This window comes from Salvelinus namaycush, chromosome 22 (assembly GCF_016432855.1).
Source record: "Salvelinus namaycush isolate Seneca chromosome 22, SaNama_1.0, whole genome shotgun sequence".
Lineage (NCBI taxonomy): Eukaryota > Metazoa > Chordata > Actinopteri > Salmoniformes > Salmonidae > Salvelinus > Salvelinus namaycush.
The window spans coordinates 26,921,784-26,943,543 of record NC_052328.1 but is presented as its reverse complement, the minus strand read 5'-3'; the positions used below and the strand labels follow the sequence as shown (position 1 = coordinate 26,943,543).

The 21,760-nt window shown below is 46.4% G+C and overlaps 2 protein-coding genes across 2 annotated transcripts in view; one reads left to right on the top strand and one right to left on the bottom strand.

The window, feature by feature from the left end:
- The first annotated feature begins 12 nt into the window (after nucleotides 1-12).
- On the top strand, nucleotides 13-1,595 carry LOC120017954 (prolyl-tRNA synthetase associated domain-containing protein 1-like). Its single transcript, XM_038960916.1, has 2 exons — nucleotides 13-198; nucleotides 818-1,595. Exons 1-2 carry the CDS (start codon nucleotides 31-33, stop codon nucleotides 1,244-1,246), a joined length of 597 nt encoding a protein of 198 aa, XP_038816844.1. The 5' UTR covers nucleotides 13-30; the 3' UTR covers nucleotides 1,247-1,595.
- Nucleotides 1,596-3,324: 1,729 nt separating this feature from the next.
- The window catches only part of LOC120017810 (girdin-like), a 75,387-nt gene continuing 56,951 nt past the window's right edge, over nucleotides 3,325-21,760 (bottom strand). The window contains exons 21-30 of the mRNA XM_038960780.1: nucleotides 21,588-21,731; nucleotides 21,046-21,232; nucleotides 19,334-19,479; nucleotides 13,815-13,907; nucleotides 12,928-13,130; nucleotides 11,019-11,096; nucleotides 9,722-9,934; nucleotides 9,142-9,204; nucleotides 7,179-7,444; nucleotides 3,325-6,980 (exon numbers count right to left, since the gene is read on the bottom strand). Coding sequence (XP_038816708.1) covers nucleotides 6,003-6,980; nucleotides 7,179-7,444; nucleotides 9,142-9,204; nucleotides 9,722-9,934; nucleotides 11,019-11,096; nucleotides 12,928-13,130; nucleotides 13,815-13,907; nucleotides 19,334-19,479; nucleotides 21,046-21,232; nucleotides 21,588-21,731 — 2,371 coding nt within the window. The 3' untranslated portion in view covers nucleotides 3,325-6,002. The remainder of the gene's footprint in view (nucleotides 6,981-7,178; nucleotides 7,445-9,141; nucleotides 9,205-9,721; nucleotides 9,935-11,018; nucleotides 11,097-12,927; nucleotides 13,131-13,814; nucleotides 13,908-19,333; nucleotides 19,480-21,045; nucleotides 21,233-21,587; nucleotides 21,732-21,760) is intronic.

Below are 21,760 nucleotides of genomic sequence, written 5' to 3'. Positions count from 1 at the left end.
TGCGCAGTTATGTAAATACAGGTTTGTGGAATGAGTAGACTGAGGAAGTGTATGCTACGTGGGAGTGTTCCGATTTGTCCTCTGAATAGCGTTTCTTTCCTCTTCAAATTAACAATGGCAACACCTGAGCTCCGGACTGAGTTGGTTAAGTATTTGGAAAGTCTGAATATCCAGACGGTCTGCGTAGACCATCCACCGGTAAGAACCAATAACGTTAGCTAGCTAGCTAAGGTCGTCCAGTGAGTTGAATAATACTTCAGTGCACTGGATTGGAGAACAAATGCACATCCCCACCATCACTCCTAGAATAAGAATTTAGCCGTGCATTGTTTTGTTATTTTGAAAAATAATTGACACTTTTACTGGGCTTTGTGTTCCCTTTTACAACCACAACTAGGTGTCGCACGATGCCTGTCACATCATGGACTCATCCTTTATAACGTACATTTATAGGCAAGCCATGTTCATTTTAGTACTAGTGCTTATTCGATGTGTATAACGTTACAGGTAGAAAATGTGACAATTATCCCGCATGAGACTTTTAATAGATGTATCATATGTTCTCTTATACTATTCTTCAGTGAACTGTTCCTTCTGATTTTTGGTAGGATTGCATTTAATTTCAGTAGTCGCCTCTCCAGTGTTGATCTGTTACCAGTCTAGGTGAAAGCAGTAGGATAGACGCCTACTGGAAATTGTACTTGTCCAGATCTTCCATTTCAGAGTAGATGAAACGAGACGTGAGGGAGCCATTTTAGACATCAGATACCAAAGTAACAACATGTCCTCTGACTTGCTGTGATACTTTCTCCCTTAGGTATTCACTGTGGAAGAGATGATGCCTCACCTGCAAGACCTCAGTGGAGCAGTTACTAAGAACCTCTTCCTGAAAGACAAGAAGAAGAAGCGCCTGTGGCTGGTCTCTGTCCGCCATGACCGTCAGGTCAACCTCAACGACTTGGCTAAGAAGCTAGGCTTGGGTAGCGGCAACCTCCGCTTTGCTGAGGAGGCAGCCATGTTGGAGAAACTGAAGGTGGGCCAAGGCTGTGCCACTGCCCTGGCACTCTTCTGTGATAAGGACCAGAGCGTCAAGTTTGTCCTGGACAGCGACCTGGTCAACGGAGGCCATGAGCGAGTTTACTTCCATCCCATGACCAATGCTGTCTCTATGGGACTAAAGCCAGAGGATCTCTTGAAGTTTTTAAAGGAGACAGGACATGAACCAGTTCTTCAGAGCTTTGACTAGTAAATACCTTGAAATTAACATACTTACTATCCTGTCAGACTGTGCTTTGGCTTGGTACAATTATTTATTTAAAAGTTATTTACCTTTGTGCCTTTACTTCAGGTTATCAAGAAATTTCCATTATTGTAAAAAAATAAAAATAATAGTCAAACATTTGGGACAGAATAAGGGATGGAGAGACCTTGTTTTCTATGGGCAAGAGACCAGTAGATAGTTGGTTATATGTACATGGTTGAAAGACAATGTAGTAGTGAGTTACGGTGTTTGCATTGTATCTCCCTCTGCGAGATCTAGTCATTTGCACTGTTTTGATACTAAATACTGCAGTGTAATAAAGCAGATGATGGAACATTGATGCTCCACTCAAATCGTCTGGGATTATACGCTGTGCACACCCTTAACTTAGGTGCTGGAACAGGAAGGTCTGCACACTGTATATGCTCCCAATTCACTGCCCTGACAAAGATCCGGTACGGATCGAAACATTTTCAATATAGCAGAATAAACAGTGCAGGCCTATCCCCCCCTAAAGTGTCATATATAATATTTAAAGGGGCATTACATCAATTTGTATGTAGAAATCATGACATTACTTTCATCCAATATCCCAACAACTTCAGTTGGTGATTAGATTGCAAATTATTCATCTGACGAAGAATAGATGACACTTGATAGTTACAGTCCTTTATGAGATTGGCGCTGTGGGCAGTGAAGATGAAATGACACACAGGAGTCTTCTGGAGTTTTCATTACATCAAATGGATTTATGTAAAAGTGGAGAAGGAAGTGGACACTAGGTCATCATCACAGACACAGTAATCTGACAGCACTGTACACATACACAGCTGTGCCATTCAGCTCACACAACCTTAATCTTGATTGGATTGGCTGTCAATCAAACAGATGGCATGGCTTCCTGGATAGTCATTTTGGCATTTCAGAGGAACACAACTTAAAACATAGTCCATTCTGATTGGGAGGAAACCATGTTGATTGATTGCTCCATGCAGATTGTGGTTGACCTTGTTGTTCTGTGTCCACAAGCAGTTTTATTTCCGGTGCATATTGCTGAAAGTAGACGTCAGCTGTTCCACAGTAGAAAGATGTTGCATGTGCATGCTCATTTACAAAGAGTATCATTAACATCAAATGGCAAACTGCAAAAGTCCAGCTGATTCAAAGTCACACAGAGGACAACGTGGAGTCCCCAGGGTCTAGTTTAAGCTCACCCATTTGGCTTTGCGTGAACATTGGCACCAAGTGTAGGTCCGTGTAGAGTGAACGTTAGCAGTTAGCCTAGTGGTTGGAGCGTTGGACTAATAACCGAAAGGTTGCATGATCGAATCCCCGAGCTGACAAGGTAAAAATCTGTCGTTCTGCCCCTGAACAAGGCAGTTAACCCACTGTTCCTAGGCCGTCATTGAAAATAAGAATTTGTTCTTAACTGACTTGCCTAGTTAAATAAAGGTAGTTTTAGAAAAACAATTGTCACCACATACAGGTAACTGCCAAAATAAAGGACAAACATGAATAAATGAGGGTTCTGGCAGCACTGTTATGGTGTGGGGAGCATTTTCCTGCCATGGTTTAGGTCCTCTCAACCCCTTAGAGGGCAAGGTAAACACCAATACATACACATCTATTCTGAGAATCACCTTCAACCTATGGTGAAGAATTTCTATCCTGATGGGAGTGGTCTCTTCCAGGACGACAATGGGCAAGGTAGTTTTGCATGGCCCGGTGCTCCCATTGGTCCTTAAGTGAAATCTACACCCACCCGGGGCACCGGGCCATGTGAAACAAATGGGCCCAATGTCCCTCCGCAGGGCACGATTGGTCACTGAATGGTCTGATGAGCATGAAAATGATGTAAACCATATGTCATGGCCGTCTCAGTCACCAGATCTCAACCCAATTGAACACTTATGGGAGATTCTGGAGTGGCGCCTGAGACAGCTTTTTCACCACCATCAACAAAACACAAAATTATGGAATTTCTTGTGGAAGAATGGTTATCGCATCCCTCCAATAGAGTTCCAGACACTTGTAGAATCTATGCCAAGGCGCATTGAAGCTGTTCTGGGTGGCTCGAGGTGGCCCAACGCCCTATTAAGTCACTTTGTTGGCTTTTATTTTATTTTGGCAGTTACCTATGTCTTAACGGGAAATTTCAACATGTTTCTACATCATATTCATCACCTCCAGCACCACCCCAACATCAACATATGTAAAAAAGATAATCTTTTCCAATGACATCAACCAATTAGTAAGCAATACCTACTCGTAATTGGTTAAAAATCACACCATGCACAACAATGATGTCATTGGAAACATTTCTTCCTCTATTTTTTACTACAAAACATATAAACACGCCATTTTCACATATGTTGATGTTGGGGTGGTTGCTGGAGATTATGAATATGAAATTGAACATTTTAGACATTTCCCTTTATGAGTTTTGTTTCCTTGATTCAAGGAAAAAAGAGAGGACGTTTACTTTTCTCTATTGAACGATTCTTGAAATTGATTTTCATGTTTTTTTCTACAAGCTTTTCTCTTTGAAGACCATCTCAGTAGACCGACTTTTAAAGGCTTCAAAGTCAGACAGCTTGAAGGTCACTTTCCTCTGAGTTGGAGGCAGACAGAGTGAAGAGAGGAAGAGAAGGGGACAGAAAAAGGTTAGAGGCAGAAATGACAGAAGAAGATGAACATGTAGATATGGACGCACAGGAAAGCAGTCTACATGCATCGACAGTCAGGGTAAGGGGACGGGTTTCAGCTGCACGACACCAGAGCCATGCAGTATTGCAGATAGACAAGCTCGCAAAGGGACCACAACCTCGTATAGAGCCACCGGTGCTTTTTCCTGAATACCAACAGAAAAAAGTTAAGAAAAGCCAGCTATGGACACACAGTATCACTGAGGAGCAGGGAGGGAGGGAGGGGGTGCATCTACGTGTAGCAGGACAGACAGGTCCTCCTGTTATTAGGGGTTGGGCACAAAAATGGGCAAAGCGTGTTCCACCAGACGCCATGCAGACGGTCCATTCATGTGCCCTTTACCGGGTGGCACCAGCCAGGCCGGGGACGACAACGACGACACACCAGCGTAGCATAAGCAAGCACGTCCAGGATGGGACATCTGTTACACCACTTTGGGTTACCATGGAGCCCCCCCCCCCCATCTCCCTGTTGGACTTGGAGAGCAGCACTCACCACTTGAGCTCATCATTAATGTTTAGGAGCTTTGTTGCTCCCCAGTTCCGCTTTTTGACTTTCTGCGCTCTTGTAACACTTCCACATCTGCAGAACAAAAGCATGTTATATTCCATCTGAATAAAGGCTGCAGTTAATGGTTTATACACACAAGATAAATACGATAAAACTATTTCAAAATGGTAAATACATAACGAAGCAGAAATAAATACATCTAAACTACCAACGACATCACTACTCCTACTACTGGTGCATAAAGGAGTGCTTTCTGCCCTCGAATATAACTTCATATGGTTCATAATATACGTTTGTACATGGTGTACCCAGTCAGTCTACAATAATACATAACCTAAAATGAGTTATTGTGCTATTGGAATTTGTATTGTGGCCGTGAACATTCTCACGACACCTTACCCAGATCCAATACCATGATAACCAAGAGTAGAAGAACCTTCATTCACAAAATAATCTGACAATCACATTCATCTCACTTGCAAATTTCTCTCACCACTAACACTAGCAAGGCAACATTCTCTCTACAACTTAAATTTCCTCTCAAATCATTTAGTGAATGACGTTTCTTCCAAAACCATCCCTTAACCCCAATTGAGAAGGATTTGTTCAGAAAATTAAATGGAACAGAAAAAACGTGTCATATGCACAAAACACAAACACACCAAAGAAAAAGACAAAACCATTTTGATCACAACAATCAAAATGAGAGGTCCAGAACAAACAAAGACAGAATAAAGCCATGCAGTTCAGTGAATATGCATTGAGGTCGATACAGTAGAATTAGACTGGTAATGAAATGCGATACAGTACTTTAGAGAGGACAGGATTCTCCCACATACCAAACACCCAATAAGAAAAAAAGGGAAAGAGAATCTATTATCTCATATTAATAGATGAGAAACTGGTTTCCTGTTAAAGATAGTAGCTCTTTCCTCTGAAGGGCTAGATTATATAATGGCTCCATAAATAGAGCTTATTGTCAGTTAATATGTTCCTCAGACAGCTTATCATGGGACATGTTCTACAAGCCTCATAACTTTAATATTAAACAGAGCTCCATTCTAACTCTGGAGGACCTCTGACATGGAGATAAAAAAAAAAAAAGATGAACTGAATGTCCAAATGATAGTTAATGTAGCTTTGCAACATGTTTTCTGAAGATGCATTTGTGATTGGAAAATAAATGGTAAATGTTGATTAAAATAACAAGAACAGCTATTCATGTCCCCCATAATGCAGTCATGTAATAGCTTTAAAATGTGAGCCAAACAAGAGGTTTGATTAATGAATAGTGTGAACGGACCATTGAAGCAAAGACATCCAGAGAACCCCACTTCCACGAGACAAAGGGATAGACCTAACCAGAGGTGAGGAATTTACAAATCAGCCATGAAAACATGAAAGCTCAACAGAAAACATAGCATGATAGTGCTTTGATAAAGCATGCAGAGTTCCTTCTTTCTCCCCCACCATCACTGGTCCTTATGCAGGTCCCAGATCAGTAGCTGACCAGGGCGCCACACATTCAGACACAGCCATACTCATACCACAACGATTGTTGGTCCTCTGGGCTAAGGGGTTGGGATGGGGATTGGTCAGCATCAAGCACATGATTGGTGTCAATTACCTCCTGTTCCCCATTCTGGTCAGGTGGGCAGGGCTTTTGCCCATTTGGTTGGTTCTGGGCAGTTTGAACAGAGTTGGGCTGGGGGTGGGTTTTGCCTGGGGGGCCGCTGATGTTACTGACCAGGGAGGTGTTGAGGGAGAGGAAGGTGTGGCTCTTGGCCCCTGTAAAGGTTGGCTCACTGAAGATGGAGTCCATAAACACTGACTCTACTGTGAAGGACTTTCCAAAGAAGGACTCCAGGCTGGAGAGATCAGTTTCCTTACTATTGGGGGGTTGCTGACTGCCCGCGCAGGGCATACTGACTGACTTGGGCAGGGACAGGGGCACGAGGGCTGGGGCTAGGGGGATGGACTGGTGATTGGGGTGTTGTGATGGGGTACTGGTTGGGGGGTACTCACTGGGCGTGGTGGAGGTGCGAGGCGAGGCCTTTGAGGAGGGTGAGTGGTCCACAGACACGGGTTGCCGGGCGTCTTTGGACAGCAGGTCGTGTATGCTGGTCCGACGCGTGGAGCCCTCAGCTGTGGAGATGACGCTGCTGGCCCGGGGCAGCGTGGAGAAGGAGGTGGAGGAGATGTCCAGACGCTCAGACACAGACATGGCTTTACTCTGGGAGGAGAGGCCGACCCGGGGCTGGACCGTGCCCTTCACACGCGTACTCTCTGCCTTCCGTAGACTGGGACGACCTGGTTGGCCACCCTTTGGGGGGCGGCCGTCTGAGTGCACTGGCGCTGCCTTCCCACTGGCTGAGCGCAGGATGCCCCGCCCCTTAGTGCCGGTGCAGGAGGTGGAGCCTCGCTCAGCCCGGTCCCTCTGCACATGCTCAGTGCCTCCAGAGAGGCGGGGAGACTCAACGGTCAGATTCTCTTGGCTGCCAGACTGGAGATGGAGAGGAGACATTCAAGTTGCCATACCATGACATTACCTGGGCTTTATACCAGACTTGATTGGTGAAATAACTTGTACTTGTTTCTTATCATAGCACATCTGAAGCCTATGAATAACATAGTACTCCTATCCCAAAATTGTATAGTACAGTGTTGTAATCTAGTGTTGCTGTGTGTTCCAGGCTGTCACCTCTGCAGGGTCGGTGCTCTCCTCTAGGAACTGCTGTAGAGAGACCACTTCACTGGCGCTGCCCGAGGAGTTGCTCGTCTTCTTCCTGGCCTGGGCGGCCTGGGGGTCCAGGGACCTCCGCAGCAGCATGGGGCTCTGGTGAGAGGAGCGGGACAGGGGGTGCTGGACAGGGCTGCTCCCGCTGGACCACTCCTCCTGGTCCAGACTGAGACTGAACTCCCCACTGCTCTCACTGTGGGGCCTGCTGAGGTTTCCGTTCAACGTGCCTGAAGAGAAGCAGTACTGTAGGTGAGTTCTGTTCTAACGGCGTATGACTAACTCAAGTACTAACATTAGAGTATCACCCCAAGGTGATTACAGGCTCTGGATATAAAGCATAGCTCAGGAACATAGCTCTGGAACCTGCTTTTTTGTGACACAGCAAATAAATACAAAATATGCTAAACCTAGCCTGGACCCTTCCAGAACATACCTCAGACTAAGAGAAGAAGCAATTCCGAAGAGTTCTATACTAATTTTTCCCTTCTGTTTCTTATTGTTTTAATCTATTGTGTGTGTGAATCAACAAAGGTATGGTATACAGGAGCGTGGGAGAGAGGGGGTGTGTGACTGTACCTTTGGTCTGGAGTGGAGAGAAGTGGGAGTTATTATTGCTATTACTACTGATGGTCTTGATACTATGGAGGCTGGAGGGTCTGGAGGCTGGATAGGGAGACGAGGGCACACAGTTTGAGAGAGCACGTCACACAGGGCAGCAGATGGTGCATGCAGGCAGGAAGGGTGGCACGGTGCCATGCTACTCCAACAACATGCCCGATCACACAAAGGGAGTGAGGAGGGAGGGGCACACATACTTGAAGGGAGGAATCATTCAAGAGGAAGGACCTATTGTAAAACCTGATTGGAGGAAAAGAGCCTTGTGATTGACAAGACCCAGAGGCCAACAGGGGAGGGGCTCAGGTGATTGAAGGGGAGGGAGAGGAGGATTATACTATAGGACAGGTGTGTTGGATGCAAACTGATAGTGCTGTTGCTGTTATTAGTGGTCTTCAGGATGGTTCAGGTTTGGGAAAGTGATGTCAGCAGGTATGTGACCGGTAATAATTTATAGTGGTAGCGATCTTGAGTAAAGTGGTACTTTTAGTGGTCTTAGACAGATGTGTGACTTCCAACAGATGCTACCGGGGACTCTGCACATAGTGGATGGGTTGAGAACAGAGGGTGAGAGCCTGAGTACTGTTAAAGACCTGCAGGCCTGGCACATTCAACACACACAACTGCCTGGGTTAACCTGCTCCCACAAATATTAGACACTACACTGGGCTACAGTAGTGCAGTTCACTAATACTGAGCTACTGCTAGTTACGCTCAGTTTAGGAAATACTAAATTGTCCTAAACTATCTTCCATTATATTAGTTAACTCACAAACATTCCAGAACATGAATGTAACAGAGTGTAAGTGAAACAGACTGTCCTTGTGAAATTCATGCAATTAAAAAAAATATATATATAATTACTGTATTACTCAATGTACATGTCAGTGGGAGGACATTTTAGCTAGCCAAGAGTGAACAGGAAATAGAGATAACTTGTGTGTGTGTGTTATATGTGTGTGAGTGGGGATATGGAGAAGGCAGAAAACCTGATCTACCAGCTAATGGAGGCAGGCAGCTTAAGACCATTTGTTAGGCGGAGTTTACGGTCAATGATAACATTTTGGCAGAATCCCTTTCTAATGGTAGCAAAATGAAATGCAGAGATATGGGCCAAGCTTCTAGCTAACGTTAGTGGGCTATCTTTACATCATAGTGGCACAACATTTACACTTACTGTAGGGCTTTTTAAAACAGGGACTTTTTTTGGGGCCATTTGATATTTAATTCCAGTAGTAAACTGGTGTTAATCCCTGTGGTATATAATAGTAATGGAAGTTTCTGTCCTTAAGGTCAACAGTTATTTTACCTTGCCCTTTGACCCCAATGGGGTCGTCTGAGGATGCTGGGACATCTTCACAGGAAGCGTTGTCTGGAAGAAAGACAGAGATGAGTTGTAGGGATGGAGAGACTACAGGAGAATAGGGCTTATGGGAAGCAAAGTCTGCGTCAGCCAATCAGTCAGCCAATCTTCTGAAAGCTGGAGTATGAAAAAAATTAAAATAATGAATGACTTGCTTCTGAAACACACAAAGATCGGCAGATCTTTCTACTACAGTAAATACACAGGTTAAGAGCATTGGGCCGGTAACCGAAAGGTCGCTGGTTTGAATCCCCGAGCCGGCAAGGTGGACAAATTTGCCATTCTGCCCAAGAGCAAGGCAGTTAACCCCTAACAACAACTTATCCCCAGGGGCCGATGACGTGGACGTCGTTTAAGGCAGCACCCCCATATCTCTGATTCAGAGAGGTTGGGTTAAATGCGGAAGACACATTTTGGTTGAATGCATTCAGTTGTGCAACTGACTAAGTATCCCCTTTCCCTTGATGATAGTTCAGATCACCACACAGAGGAAGGGGGGATAGACTAGCGGTCCTGTAGTCTCTACCTTTGATCTTCAGGCTCCTCTTGGCCCTGCTGCCTGAAGGCAGGGTGAGGGTGGCGTAGTTGATAGCGTTGGTGGAGTAGGCCATGGAACCCAGCTCTTTCATTCGCCGGGTACTGCTGCCCCCGTTGGTCTCGACGGGCGCCTCCAGGTTCTCTGTGCTGCCTGCCCACTGACCCCCCGCCAGGGCCATGGTCTGTAGCAAGTCGTTCATAGCTGGGTTGGAGATGAAGATCAATTAGCCGATACCTCCTACCCTTATGTGGTGGGCTGACTGGCCCCAGAGGGAGGGCACAGGGAGCAGCGCTAGGCTAAGCATGCAGTGGCTGCTAAGAATCAGAGCAGCAGCATTCAGAGATGTGACACAGTCAGTGTGGGCAAGCCCATGTTGGCAAGGCATGCACAAGAGCTGAAATGCAGCCAAACTGAAAAAAGACTCAATAAAAATAGCAGAGAGTGACAGATAAAAGAGAAGACAGGGAATGATAGAGAAAATGAGAGAAAGAAAATACAAGATAGAGAAGGAGATAAAAAGAGAAAGAAATCAATGGAAGGCTCCATTTCAATTCCTACATGGTGGCTGAGAGAGAGAGAGAGAGAGAGAGAGAGAGAGAGAGAGAGAGAGAGAGAGAGAGAGCGCGCAGTGTGGTTCTGCCAAGCCATGCCTGCATCAGCACTGTAGTGAGAGAGGGGTGAGACGGCAGGCTGCACTCACACCACAGGCAGAGATATATAGATGGGGCCAGAGTCACACAGTGCAGGCCACACACATCCACAGGCCACACCACACTATACAGTACGGTACAGTAGAGAAAAGTGGAATGGCATACAGTTCCTCGCGACTGCACTGTCACACACATATACATGGACTAGACCTCGACTAAAAATAAACTACAGCTCATCTACAGATATCACAACACTACAGCGAAAAGAACTACAGAAAAAACCCTACAGTTCACAGAACACCTCTATCCTCTACAATCACATTAACTCACATTATTGTCCTTAATTACTGAAGAGAGTGTTAGTTTGTTCTAATATCTACATATGTTAGTTCTTGTATGTCATTACTTTGACTGTACACACATTTAACCCAAACACAACATGTGTTAAGATAGATGCAGCTACTATTAGGGATACAGTAGTGTTTGAGTTTTGTATTCCTAGAATGGAAGGAAAGACACCAGCTAGAAGCTATGAGAGGAGACTCTAGGTGATGGAGGGAGGCAGGCGCAGGCCAGAGGAGGTGGAGCGATGGAGGGAGGTGGTAGGACGCTGGGCGGGCTATTGGAGGTCTTACACATGGACCGGCGGTAGATGGCCTTCTCTTTGTCTTTCTCCTTCGATCTGGTCCTCATAAAGGGCAACCTTTTCAGAGCTTTCAGTTTACAGCCAAAGCAGAGAGGGGAGAAACAGAAAGACCAGGGGAGATGGAGAGGAACAGAAAGGAGGGAAAAACAGATGGATGTTAATGCTGAGAACCAGGGGGACAGAACCAGGGGGACAGAACCAGGGGGACAGAACCAGGGGGATAGAACCAGGGGGAGAGAACCAGGGTAGTGCCCTGAAGACCCAACTGGGACCGAAAACAAACACACAGAGTTACACAAGTGAAAACGCTTACATGCAAATGAGCACACACACACTAACACTCACTGACTGTTCAAACAAATTCATACACAAAACACCAGCTCGGTGGGATGGCTGTGAAGAGGGTTGTCACATAGAAGACATCAGGCTGCCAGCAGACACCACACACACACACACACACACACACACACACACACACACACACACACACACACACACACACACACACACACACACACACACACACACACACACACACACACACAGGGTGATGTTTATTAAAGGGTGCAATTAGGAGGTAAAACGATGAGACAAGGGGAGTGGCACTGCAGTGAAAGGAGTATTCACAGAGATACAGAAGATTCTGGGACACTGACTATACAGAGACACCATTTCAGATTTCCAACTCTAGACTGTCTGCATTTCACAGAAATAAAAAAGCGGAACTTCAGTCTTTTTTTCCGTCATATCTCATATTGTGTGTGTGTTACTTAAACGTTATTTATTAGAGCTATTCATAGACAAATCAAATGGTTGCATAAAAGGTTGTCTTTAGTATAGTTGAAGACAAAAAATGTGTTACTAGCTGGTGCATTGAGCACAGGTGACCCATAATGCATTGCACCTTTTAATAGGTATGGACATTGACTGAAGGATGAGTCATGACATGTTGACATGCCCTGAGTGACAGGACAGCTCGATTACAAGCCGCCCCAGCCCTCCCCTCTTAGCATACCATTAGAGGAACCCTGGTTACCCTGCACATGGGAATGCTGCACTCTCTGAGAGTCTCTCTTCCCTTTTGCACAGAGAGAGAAAAACAAGCATCGCAAGCATTAGGTCCACACAACCAACCACCACACAGCAACAAGCATCTACTGTCCTGGAGTCTCCAGCCCGGCAAACCTTACAGTTTGCAACTGACCCCTGCTCATTCTTCATTTCCTGAATCTGACCCTGCTCATTCTTCATTTCCTGAATCTGACCCTGTTCATTCTTCATTTCCTGAATCTGACCCTGTTCATTCTTCATTTCCTGAATCTGACCCTGCTCATTCTTCATTTCCTGAATCTGACCCTGCACATTCTTCATTTCCTGAATCTGACCCTGCTCATTCTTCATTTCCTGAATCTGGCCCTGCTCATTCTTCATTTCCTGAATCTGACCCTGCTCATTCTTCATTTCCTGAATCTGACCCTGCTCATTCTTTATTTCCTGAATCTGGCCCTGCTCATTCTTCATTTCCTGAAAATAACCCTGCTCATTCTTCATTTCCTGAATATGACCCTCTCATGTTCTAGTGTCAGAGTGTACTTTCCTGTCTGACCCAGTGTCCTTTGGTCTCTCTGCGGATCATATTTCCTGTGCTCTGCTTCCTGGGTCTTTTAGCTAACATGTGATCTAGTCCTTCTTCCTGTGTGTCAGTCCCTCTGGTCAGTTGTACTGAGAGAGGAAGACCTAGTCCGAGACTGCCTGGTCAGGATCGGTCTATTGCTTCCTTCTATTGTGTTTATTTTACTGTAAAGTATATTGATGTGTTTTAATTGCACTTCAAATAAGGCTGGATTTGATCTGTTCAGTAGGGAGTATTCCATGCAGGCCTGAGAGTGTCAACTCACTGCTGCTCCTCTTGTGTGTCAGCGTGTCGTCCAGGGAGTTGGAGCCAGAGCCTATGGAGGAGGAGTCCTGGCTGTCCAGAGGAAGCCCCAGGAAGCCCTCGCTGGACTCGGAGCGTGTGGGAGTCAGCGTCAGGGAACGCATCCGCTCCCGACTCCTCGGCTTGATCAGCTTCTTCATCTTCAGGGTGATCCAATTCCCCCGTCTGACACGAGAGAGGGGAGGGGAGTGAGAGTGAGAGGGGAGGGAGAGATGAGGGAGGGAGAGAGAGAGGGGAGAGAGAGGGGAAGGAGCGAGATGGGGGAGGAGTTATTGTTATTTGAGGTAAATTATTTGATTCTGGCTAGTGTTCAGTAGGAAGGAAAAGGGGGGGAAATGTTTTGAAATGAAGGGAATGCATTTAGTTTGTTTTCCCATTTCATGCCTATTGAACCAGGGGTTTTCCAGCATCTGGAGTGTTCTTGTAAACCACAGCATACCAATTCCCCAGAGACAGCCATAATTTACAGCTATGATGATGTTGGTTAGGCATAAATATGAACCAGAGCTGCCTGGTTAGGTAGAAATTTCAACCATATGCAGGGGTTGGTTAGGTTTAGACGTAAACCATCTGCATTTAGTCAGGCACGGAAATGAATCAAAACTGAATGGTTAGGTATAGTGCAGTCGATTAGGTACTAGAATGAACCCTAACCAGACGACTGCAGCAATCTACTGCAGTTATACATTTAATTTTCATGTGGGGGATGTCTGCTTTGTCTCAGCCAGCTGTTTACTATGACAGATAGTATACAGATATCTATGGACATGATGTACTGCAGCATTCCCAAGTCTGGCCACAGCACCAACCACAGTGACAGCAGTGAGTGGATTCCTCCTAGCTACTTACCTCCGTGGAGGTGAGGGGTCGTAGAACTTATACTGGTCCATGATCTTCTCCTCCAGCTTCTCCTTCTGTCTCCTCAACTCGTTCAGCTTGTCACTGTAAAGGAGGGAAAGACCAGTTAAGGTCAGGAACAAATGACATCTAGACCAGTTAGGGTCAGGAACAAATGACATCTAGACCAGTTAGGGTCAGGGACAAATGACATCTAGACCAGTTGGGGTCAGGAACAAATTACATCTAGACCAGTTGGGGTCAGGGACAAATGACATCTAGACCAGTTAGGGTCAGGGACAAATGACATCTAGACCAGTTAGCGTCAGGGACAAATGACATCTAGACCATTTAGCGTCAGGGACAAATGACATCTAGACCAGTTAGCGTCAGGGACAAATGACATCTAGACCAGTTAGGGTCAGGGACAAATGACATCTAGACCAGTTAGCGTCAGGGACAAATGACATCTAGACCAGTTAGGGTCAGGGACAAATGACATCTAGACCAGTTAGCGTCAGGGACAAATGACATCTAGACCAGTTGGGGTCAGGGACAAATGACATCTAGACCAGTTAGGGTCAGGGACAAATGACATCTAGACCAGTTGGGGTCAGGGACAAATGACATCTAGACCAGTTGGGGTCAGGGACAAATGACATCTAGACCAGTTAGCGTCAGGGACAAATGACATCTAGACCAGTTAGGGTCAGGGACAAATGACATCTAGACCAGTTAGCGTCAGGGACAAATGACATCTAGACCAGTTAGGGTCAGGGACAAATGACATCTAGACCAGTTAGGGTCAGGGACAAATGACATCTAGACCAGTTAGGGTCAGGGACAAATGACATCTAGACCAGTTAGGGTCAGGGACAAATGACATCTAGACCAGTTAGCGTCAGGGACAAATGACATCTAGACCAGTTGGGGTCAGGGACAAATGACATCTAGACCAGTTAGCGTCAGGGACAAATGACATCTAGACCAGTTAGCGTCAGGGACAAATGACATCTAGACCAGTTAGCGTCAGGGACAAATGACATCTAGACCAGTTAGGGTCAGGGACAAATGACATCTAGACCAGTTAGGGTCAGGGACAAATGACATCTAGACCAGTTAGCGTCAGGGACAAATGACATCTAGACCAGTTAGGGTCAGGAACAAATGACATCTAGACCAGTTAGGGTCAGGGACAAATGACATCTAGACCAGTTGGGGTCAGGGACAAATGACATCTAGACCAGTTAGCGTCAGGGACAAATGACATCTAGACCAGTTGGGGTCAGGGACAAATGACATCTAGACCAGTTAGCGTCAGGGACAAATGACATCTAGACCAGTTAGGGTCAGGGACAAATGACATCTAGACCAGTTAGCGTCAGGGACAAATGACATCTAGACCAGTTAGCGTCAGGGACAAATGACATCTAGACCAGTTGGGGTCAGGGACAAATGACATCTAGACCAGTTAGCGTCAGGGACAAATGACATCTAGACCAGTTAGCGTCAGGGACAAATGACATCTAGACCAGTTGGGGTCAGGGACAAATGACATCTAGACCAGTTAGCGTCAGGGACAAATGACATCTAGACCAGTTAGGGTCAGGGACAAATGACATCTAGACCAGTTAGCGTCAGGGACAAATGACATCTAGACCAGTTAGGGTCAGGGACAAATGACATCTAGACCAGTTAGCGTCAGGGACAAATTACATCTAGACCAGTTAGCGTCAGGGACAAATGACATCTAGACCAGTTAGCGTCAGGGACAAATGACATCTAGACCAGTTAGGGTCAGGGACAAATGACATCTAGACCAGTTAGGGTCAGGGACAAATGACATCTAGACCAGTTAGGGTCAGGGACAAATGACATCTAGACCAGTTAGGGTCAGGGACAAATGACATCTAGACCAGTTAGCGTCAGGGACAAATGACATCTAGACCAGTTGGGGTCAGGGACAAATGGCATCTAGACCAGTTAGCGTCAGGGACAAATGACATCTAGACCAGTTGGGGTCAGGGACAAATGACATCTAGACCAGTTGGGGTCAGGGACAAATGACATCTAGACCAGTTAGGGTCAGGGACAAATGACATCTAGACCATTTAGGGTCAGGGACAAATGACATCTAGACCAGTTAGGGTCAGGGACAAATGACATCTAGACCAGTTAGGGTCAGGGACAAATGACATCTAGACCAGTTAGCGTCAGGGACAAATGACATCTAGACCAGTTAGCGTCAGGGACAAATGACATCTAGACCAGTTAGGGTCAGGGACAAATGACATCTAGACCAGTTGGGGTCAGGGACAAATGACATCTAGACCAGTTAGCGTCAGGGACAAATGACATCTAGACCAGTTAGCGTCAGGGACAAATGACATCTAGACCAGTTAGCGTCAGGGACAAATGACATCTAGACCAGTTGGGGTCAGGGACAAATGACATCTAGACCAGTTAGCGTCAGGGACAAATGACATCTAGACCAGTTGGGGTCAGGGACAAATTACATCTAGACCAGTTAGCGTCAGGGACAAATGGCATCTAGACCAGTTAGCGTCAGGGACAAATGACATCTAGACCAGTTAGCGTCAGGGACAAATGACATCTAGACCAGTTAGGGTCAGGGACAAATGACATCTAGACCATTTAGCGTCAGGGACAAATGACATCTAGACCAGTTAGCGTCAGGGACAAATGACATCTAGACCAGTTGGGGTCAGGGACAAATGACATCTAGACCAGTTAGCGTCAGGGACAAATGACATCTAGACCAGTTAGCGTCAGGAACAAATGACATCTAGACCAGTTAGCGTCAGGGACAAATGACATCTAGACCAGTTAGCGTCAGGGACAAATGACATCTAGACCAGTTGGGGTCAGGGACAAATGACATCTAGACCAGTTAGCGTCAGGGACAAATGACATCTAGACCAGTTAGGGTCAGGGACAAATGACATCTAGACCAGTTAGCGTCAGGGACAAATGACATCTAGACCAGTTAGCGTCAGGGACAAATGACATCTAGACCAGTTAGCGTCAGGGACAAATGACATCTAGACCAGTTAGGGTTAGGGTCAGGGACAAATGACATCTAGACCAGTTGGGGTCAGGGACAAATGACATCTAGACCAGTTAGCGTCAGGGACAAATGACATCTAGACCAGTTAGCGTCAGGGACAAATGACATCTAGACCAGTTAGGGTCAGGGACAAATGACATCTAGACCAGTTAGCGTCAGGGACAAATGACATCTAGACCAGTTAGCGTCAGGGACAAATGACATCTAGACCAGTTAGCGTCAGGGACAAATGACATCTAGACCAGTTAGCGTCAGGGACAAATGACATCTAGACCACTTAGGGTCAGGGACAAATGACATCTAGACCAGTTAGCGTCAGGGACAAATTACATCTAGACCAGTTAGCGTCAGGGACAAATGATATCTAGACCAGTTAGGGTCAGGGACAAATGACATCTAGACCAGTTAGCGTCAGGGACAAATGACATCTAGACCAGTTAGCGTCAGGGACAAATGACATCTAGACCAGTTAGGGTCAGGGACAAATGACATCTAGACCAGTTGGGGTCAGGGACAAATGACATCTAGACCAGTTAGCGTCAGGGACAAATGACATCTAGACCAGTTAGGGTCAGGGACAAATTACATCTAGACCAGTTAGCGTCAGGGACAAATGACATCTAGACCAGTTAGCGTCAGGGACAAATTACATCTAGACCAGTTAGCATCAGGGACAAATGACATCTAGACCAGTTAGCGTCAGGGACAAATTACATCTAGACCAGTTGGGGTCAGGGACAAATGACATCTAGACCAGTTAGCGTCAGGGACAAATGACATCTAGACCAGTTAGCGTCAGGGACAAATGACATCTAGACCAGTTAGCATCGGGGACAAATGACATCTAGACCAGTTAGCGTCAGGGACAAATGACATCTAGACCAGTTAGGGTCAGGGACAAATGACATCTAGACCAGTTAGCGTCAGGGACAAATGACATCTAGACCAGTTAGCGTCAGGGACAAATGACATCTAGACCAGTTAGCGTCAGGGACAAATGACATCTAGACCAGTTAGCGTCAGGGACAAATGACATCTAGACCAGTTAGCGTCAGGGACAAATGACATCTAGACCACTTAGGGTCAGGGACAAATGACATCTAGACCAGTTAGCGTCAGGGACAAATGACATCTAGACCAGTTAGCGTCAGGGACAAATGATATCTAGACCAGTTAGGGTCAGGGACAAAGGACATCTAGACCAGTTAGCGTCAGGGACAAATGACATCTAGACCAGTTAGCGTCAGGGACAAATGACATCTAGACCAGTTAGGGTCAGGGACAAATGACATCTAGACCAGTTAGGGTCAGGGACAAATGACATCTAGACCAGTTAGGGTCAGGGACAAATGACATCTAGACCAGTTGGGGTCAGGGACAAATGACATCTAGACCAGTTGGGGTCAGGGACAAATGACATCTAGACCAGTTAGCGTCAGGGACAAATGACATCTAGACCAGTTAGGGTCAGGGACAAATTACATCTAGACCAGTTAGCGTCAGGGACAAATGACATCTAGACCAGTTAGCGTCAGGGACAAATGACATCTAGACCAGTTAGGGTCAGGGACAAATGACATCTAGACCAGTTAGGGTCAGGGACAAATGACATCTAGACCAGTTAGCGTCAGGGACAAATGACATCTAGACCAGTTAGCATCGGGGACAAATGACATCTAGACCAGTTAGCGTCAGGGACAAATGACATCTAGACCAGTTAGCGTCAGGGACAAATGACATCTAGACCAGTTAGGGTCAGGGACTAATGACATCTAGACCAGTTAGCGTCAGGGACAAATGACATCTAGACCAGTTAGCATCGGGGACAAATGACATCTAGACCAGTTAGCGTCAGGGACAAATGACATCTAGACCAGTTAGGGTCAGGGACAAATTACATCTAGACCAGTTAGGGTCAGGGACAAATGACATCTAGACCAGTTAGCGTCAGGGACAAATGACATCTAGACCAGTTAGCGTCAGGGACAAATGACATCTAGACCAGTTAGGGTCAGGGACAAATGACATCTAGACCAGTTAGGGTCAGGGACAAATGACATCTAGACCAGTTAGCGTCAGGGACAAATGACATCTAGACCAGTTAGGGTCAGGGACAAATGACATCTAGACCAGTTGGGGTCAGGGACAAATGACATCTAGACCAGTTAGCGTCAGGGACAAATGACATCTAGACCAGTTAGGGTCAGGGACAAATGACATCTAGACCAGTTAGCGTCAGGGACAAATTACATCTAGACCAGTTAGCATCGGGGACAAATGACATCTAGACCAGTTAGCGTCAGGGACAAATGGCATCTAGACCAGTTAGGGTCAGGGACAAATGACATCTAGCTACATAGCCAAGAAACAGGCATTTCTCCTGTTGACATGTTTGACACCGGTTACAGCCTTGCAAAATGTAATAGTGGGGGTCATCTCTTACATGTACTGTCTCTGTTCTACGTGGAACAGGTCCTTGCTCTCCATGGTCTGTTCTAGCAGGGTGCGGTTCTGCAGCATCAGGGTCTGGATCTGGTCCAGCAGGTGACGGTTCTCCTCCTCCAGGTTCCCCTTCAACTGACTCAGCAACTAGGGAGATAGAAATAAAACATTTTTTACATACATTTTCAAGGGAAATGCTTATTGAGCAAGTTTCCAAGTTTCTTTTCCATGGTTGTATGTATTACTGCACGTGGGCTGTGCCTTTCGCAGTGTGTGAATAGTTGTCTGACACTCTTTAAGCCTCAGAGCACAGTGTTGAGAAACCAGCTGTGTATCCCCAGGCACAACTACTCAATCAGCCTTCCTTTCCAACAGACAGATGTCAGGACAGTGGCCCAATATCAGCTATGAACACTTCCATAACATGTGGGCATATTTACCAAGAGTTTCCTGTGATAGAGTTAGGAAATATGTGGAACATGCAAATTCCAATCTAGTCGGTCTGTGGGAAGGGGGTGCAGATATTGTAGTTCCTCACACTGGTTGGTGAGTTGGAGGTAGAGAAGTGGGGTTGAGGGGTATGCAACCATACCTCACACTGGTTGGTGAGTGGGAGGTAGAGAAGTGAGGTTGAGGGGTATGTAACCGTACCTCACACTGGTTGGTGAGTGGGAGGTAGAGAAGTGGGGTTGAGGGGTATGTAACCGTACCTCACACTGGTTGGTGAGTGGGACTTAGAGAAGTGGGGTTGAGGGGTATGTAACCGTACCTCACACTGGTTGGTGAGTGGGAGGTAGAGAAGTGGGGTTGAGGGGTATGTAACCGTACCTCACACTGGTTGGTGAGTGGGAGGTAGAGAAGTGGGGTTGAGGGGTATGTAACCGTACCTCACACTGGTTGGTGAGTGGGAGGTAGAGAAGTGGGGTTGAGGGGTATGTAACCGTACCTCACACTGGTTGGTGAGTGGGAGGTAGAGAAGTGGGGTTGAGGGGTATGTAACCGTACCTCACACTGGTTGGTTAGAGGGAGGTAGAGAAGTGGGGTTGAGGGGTATGTAACCGTACCTCACACTGGTTGGTGAGTGGGAGGTAGAGAAGTGGGGTTGAGGGGTATGTAACCGTACCTCACACTGGTTGGTGAGTGGGAGGTAGAGAAGTGGGGTTGAGGGGTATGTAACCGTACCTCACACTGGTTGGTGAGTGGGAGGTAGAGAAGTGGGGTTGAGGGGTATGTAACCGTACCTCACACTGGTTGGTGAGTGGGAGGTAGAGAAGTGGGGTTGAGGGGTATGTAACCGTACCTCACACTGGTTGGTGAGTGGGAGGTAGAGAAGTGGGGTTGAGGGGTATGCAACCGTACCTCACACTGGTTGGTGAGTGGGAGGTAGAGAAGTGGGGTTGAGGGGTATGCAACCGTACCTCACACTGGTTGGTGAGTGGGAGGTAGAGAAGTGGGGGTGAGGGGTATGCAACCGTACCTCACACTGGTTGGTGAGTGGGAGGTAGAGAAGTGGGGTTGAGGGGTATGCAACCGTACCTCACACTGGTTGGTGAGTGGGAGGTAGAGAAGTGGGGTTGAGGGGTATGCAACCGTACCTCACACTGGTTGGTGAGTGGGAGGTAGAGAAGTGGCGTTGAGGGGTATGTAACCGTACCTCACACTGGTTGGTGAGAGGGAGGTAGAGAAGTGGGGTTGAGGGGTATGTAACCGTACCTCACACTGGTTAGTGAGCTTGGTGGAGGTGATGTCCAGCTGTTGGTACTGCTCTTTGAGTTTGGAGAACTCTGCCTCCATGCGGGTCTGTTCCAGCTTGGCACCGTTCATCTGGCTCTTCAGGTTCTTATGGTCGGCCTGCAGGCCCTCATTATCCTTCACCAGCTGACGGTGTGCCATGTTCAGCCTACACACAGAAACATCAGAATGGGTTTCAAACAGTACATTCTTTACTCATAGCCCCTGGCAAAGGTCAAACCATGCGTTGAGGGAGAGACCTTTATGAGAGAAGGGGATAATTCACTAATTGATGAGGAAAACAGCTAAATGGTTAGTTCTCTAATTGTAAACAACCACTTAAAATGTCTGTATACTGCCACTCAAAACAGACTTTCTTTTCCCTCGCTCTCAAAAAATCTTGTTGCACAGGTTTCTCTGCAGCTGGATTGACAGTTTAGGGATGTTCCCTTCCACCCCAAAGTAAACCTCAGGCCACACCCCCCTCCCCCTCGGTTCCTTATACATACAGTATTCAGTTTAACCTTTCATTCTCCTCCTTCAGTTTGTGGTAGTCTGCAGCCGTGGCCTCGTGGCTCTTGTTCTCAGACAGCATCTTCTCCTGCTCTGCCTTCAGCTGTTTCTCCAGCTCCTCCAGCTGATCCTTCTGCCTCAGCAGCTGGTTATACCTGTAAATACAGTACTACCTGTTAGTGAA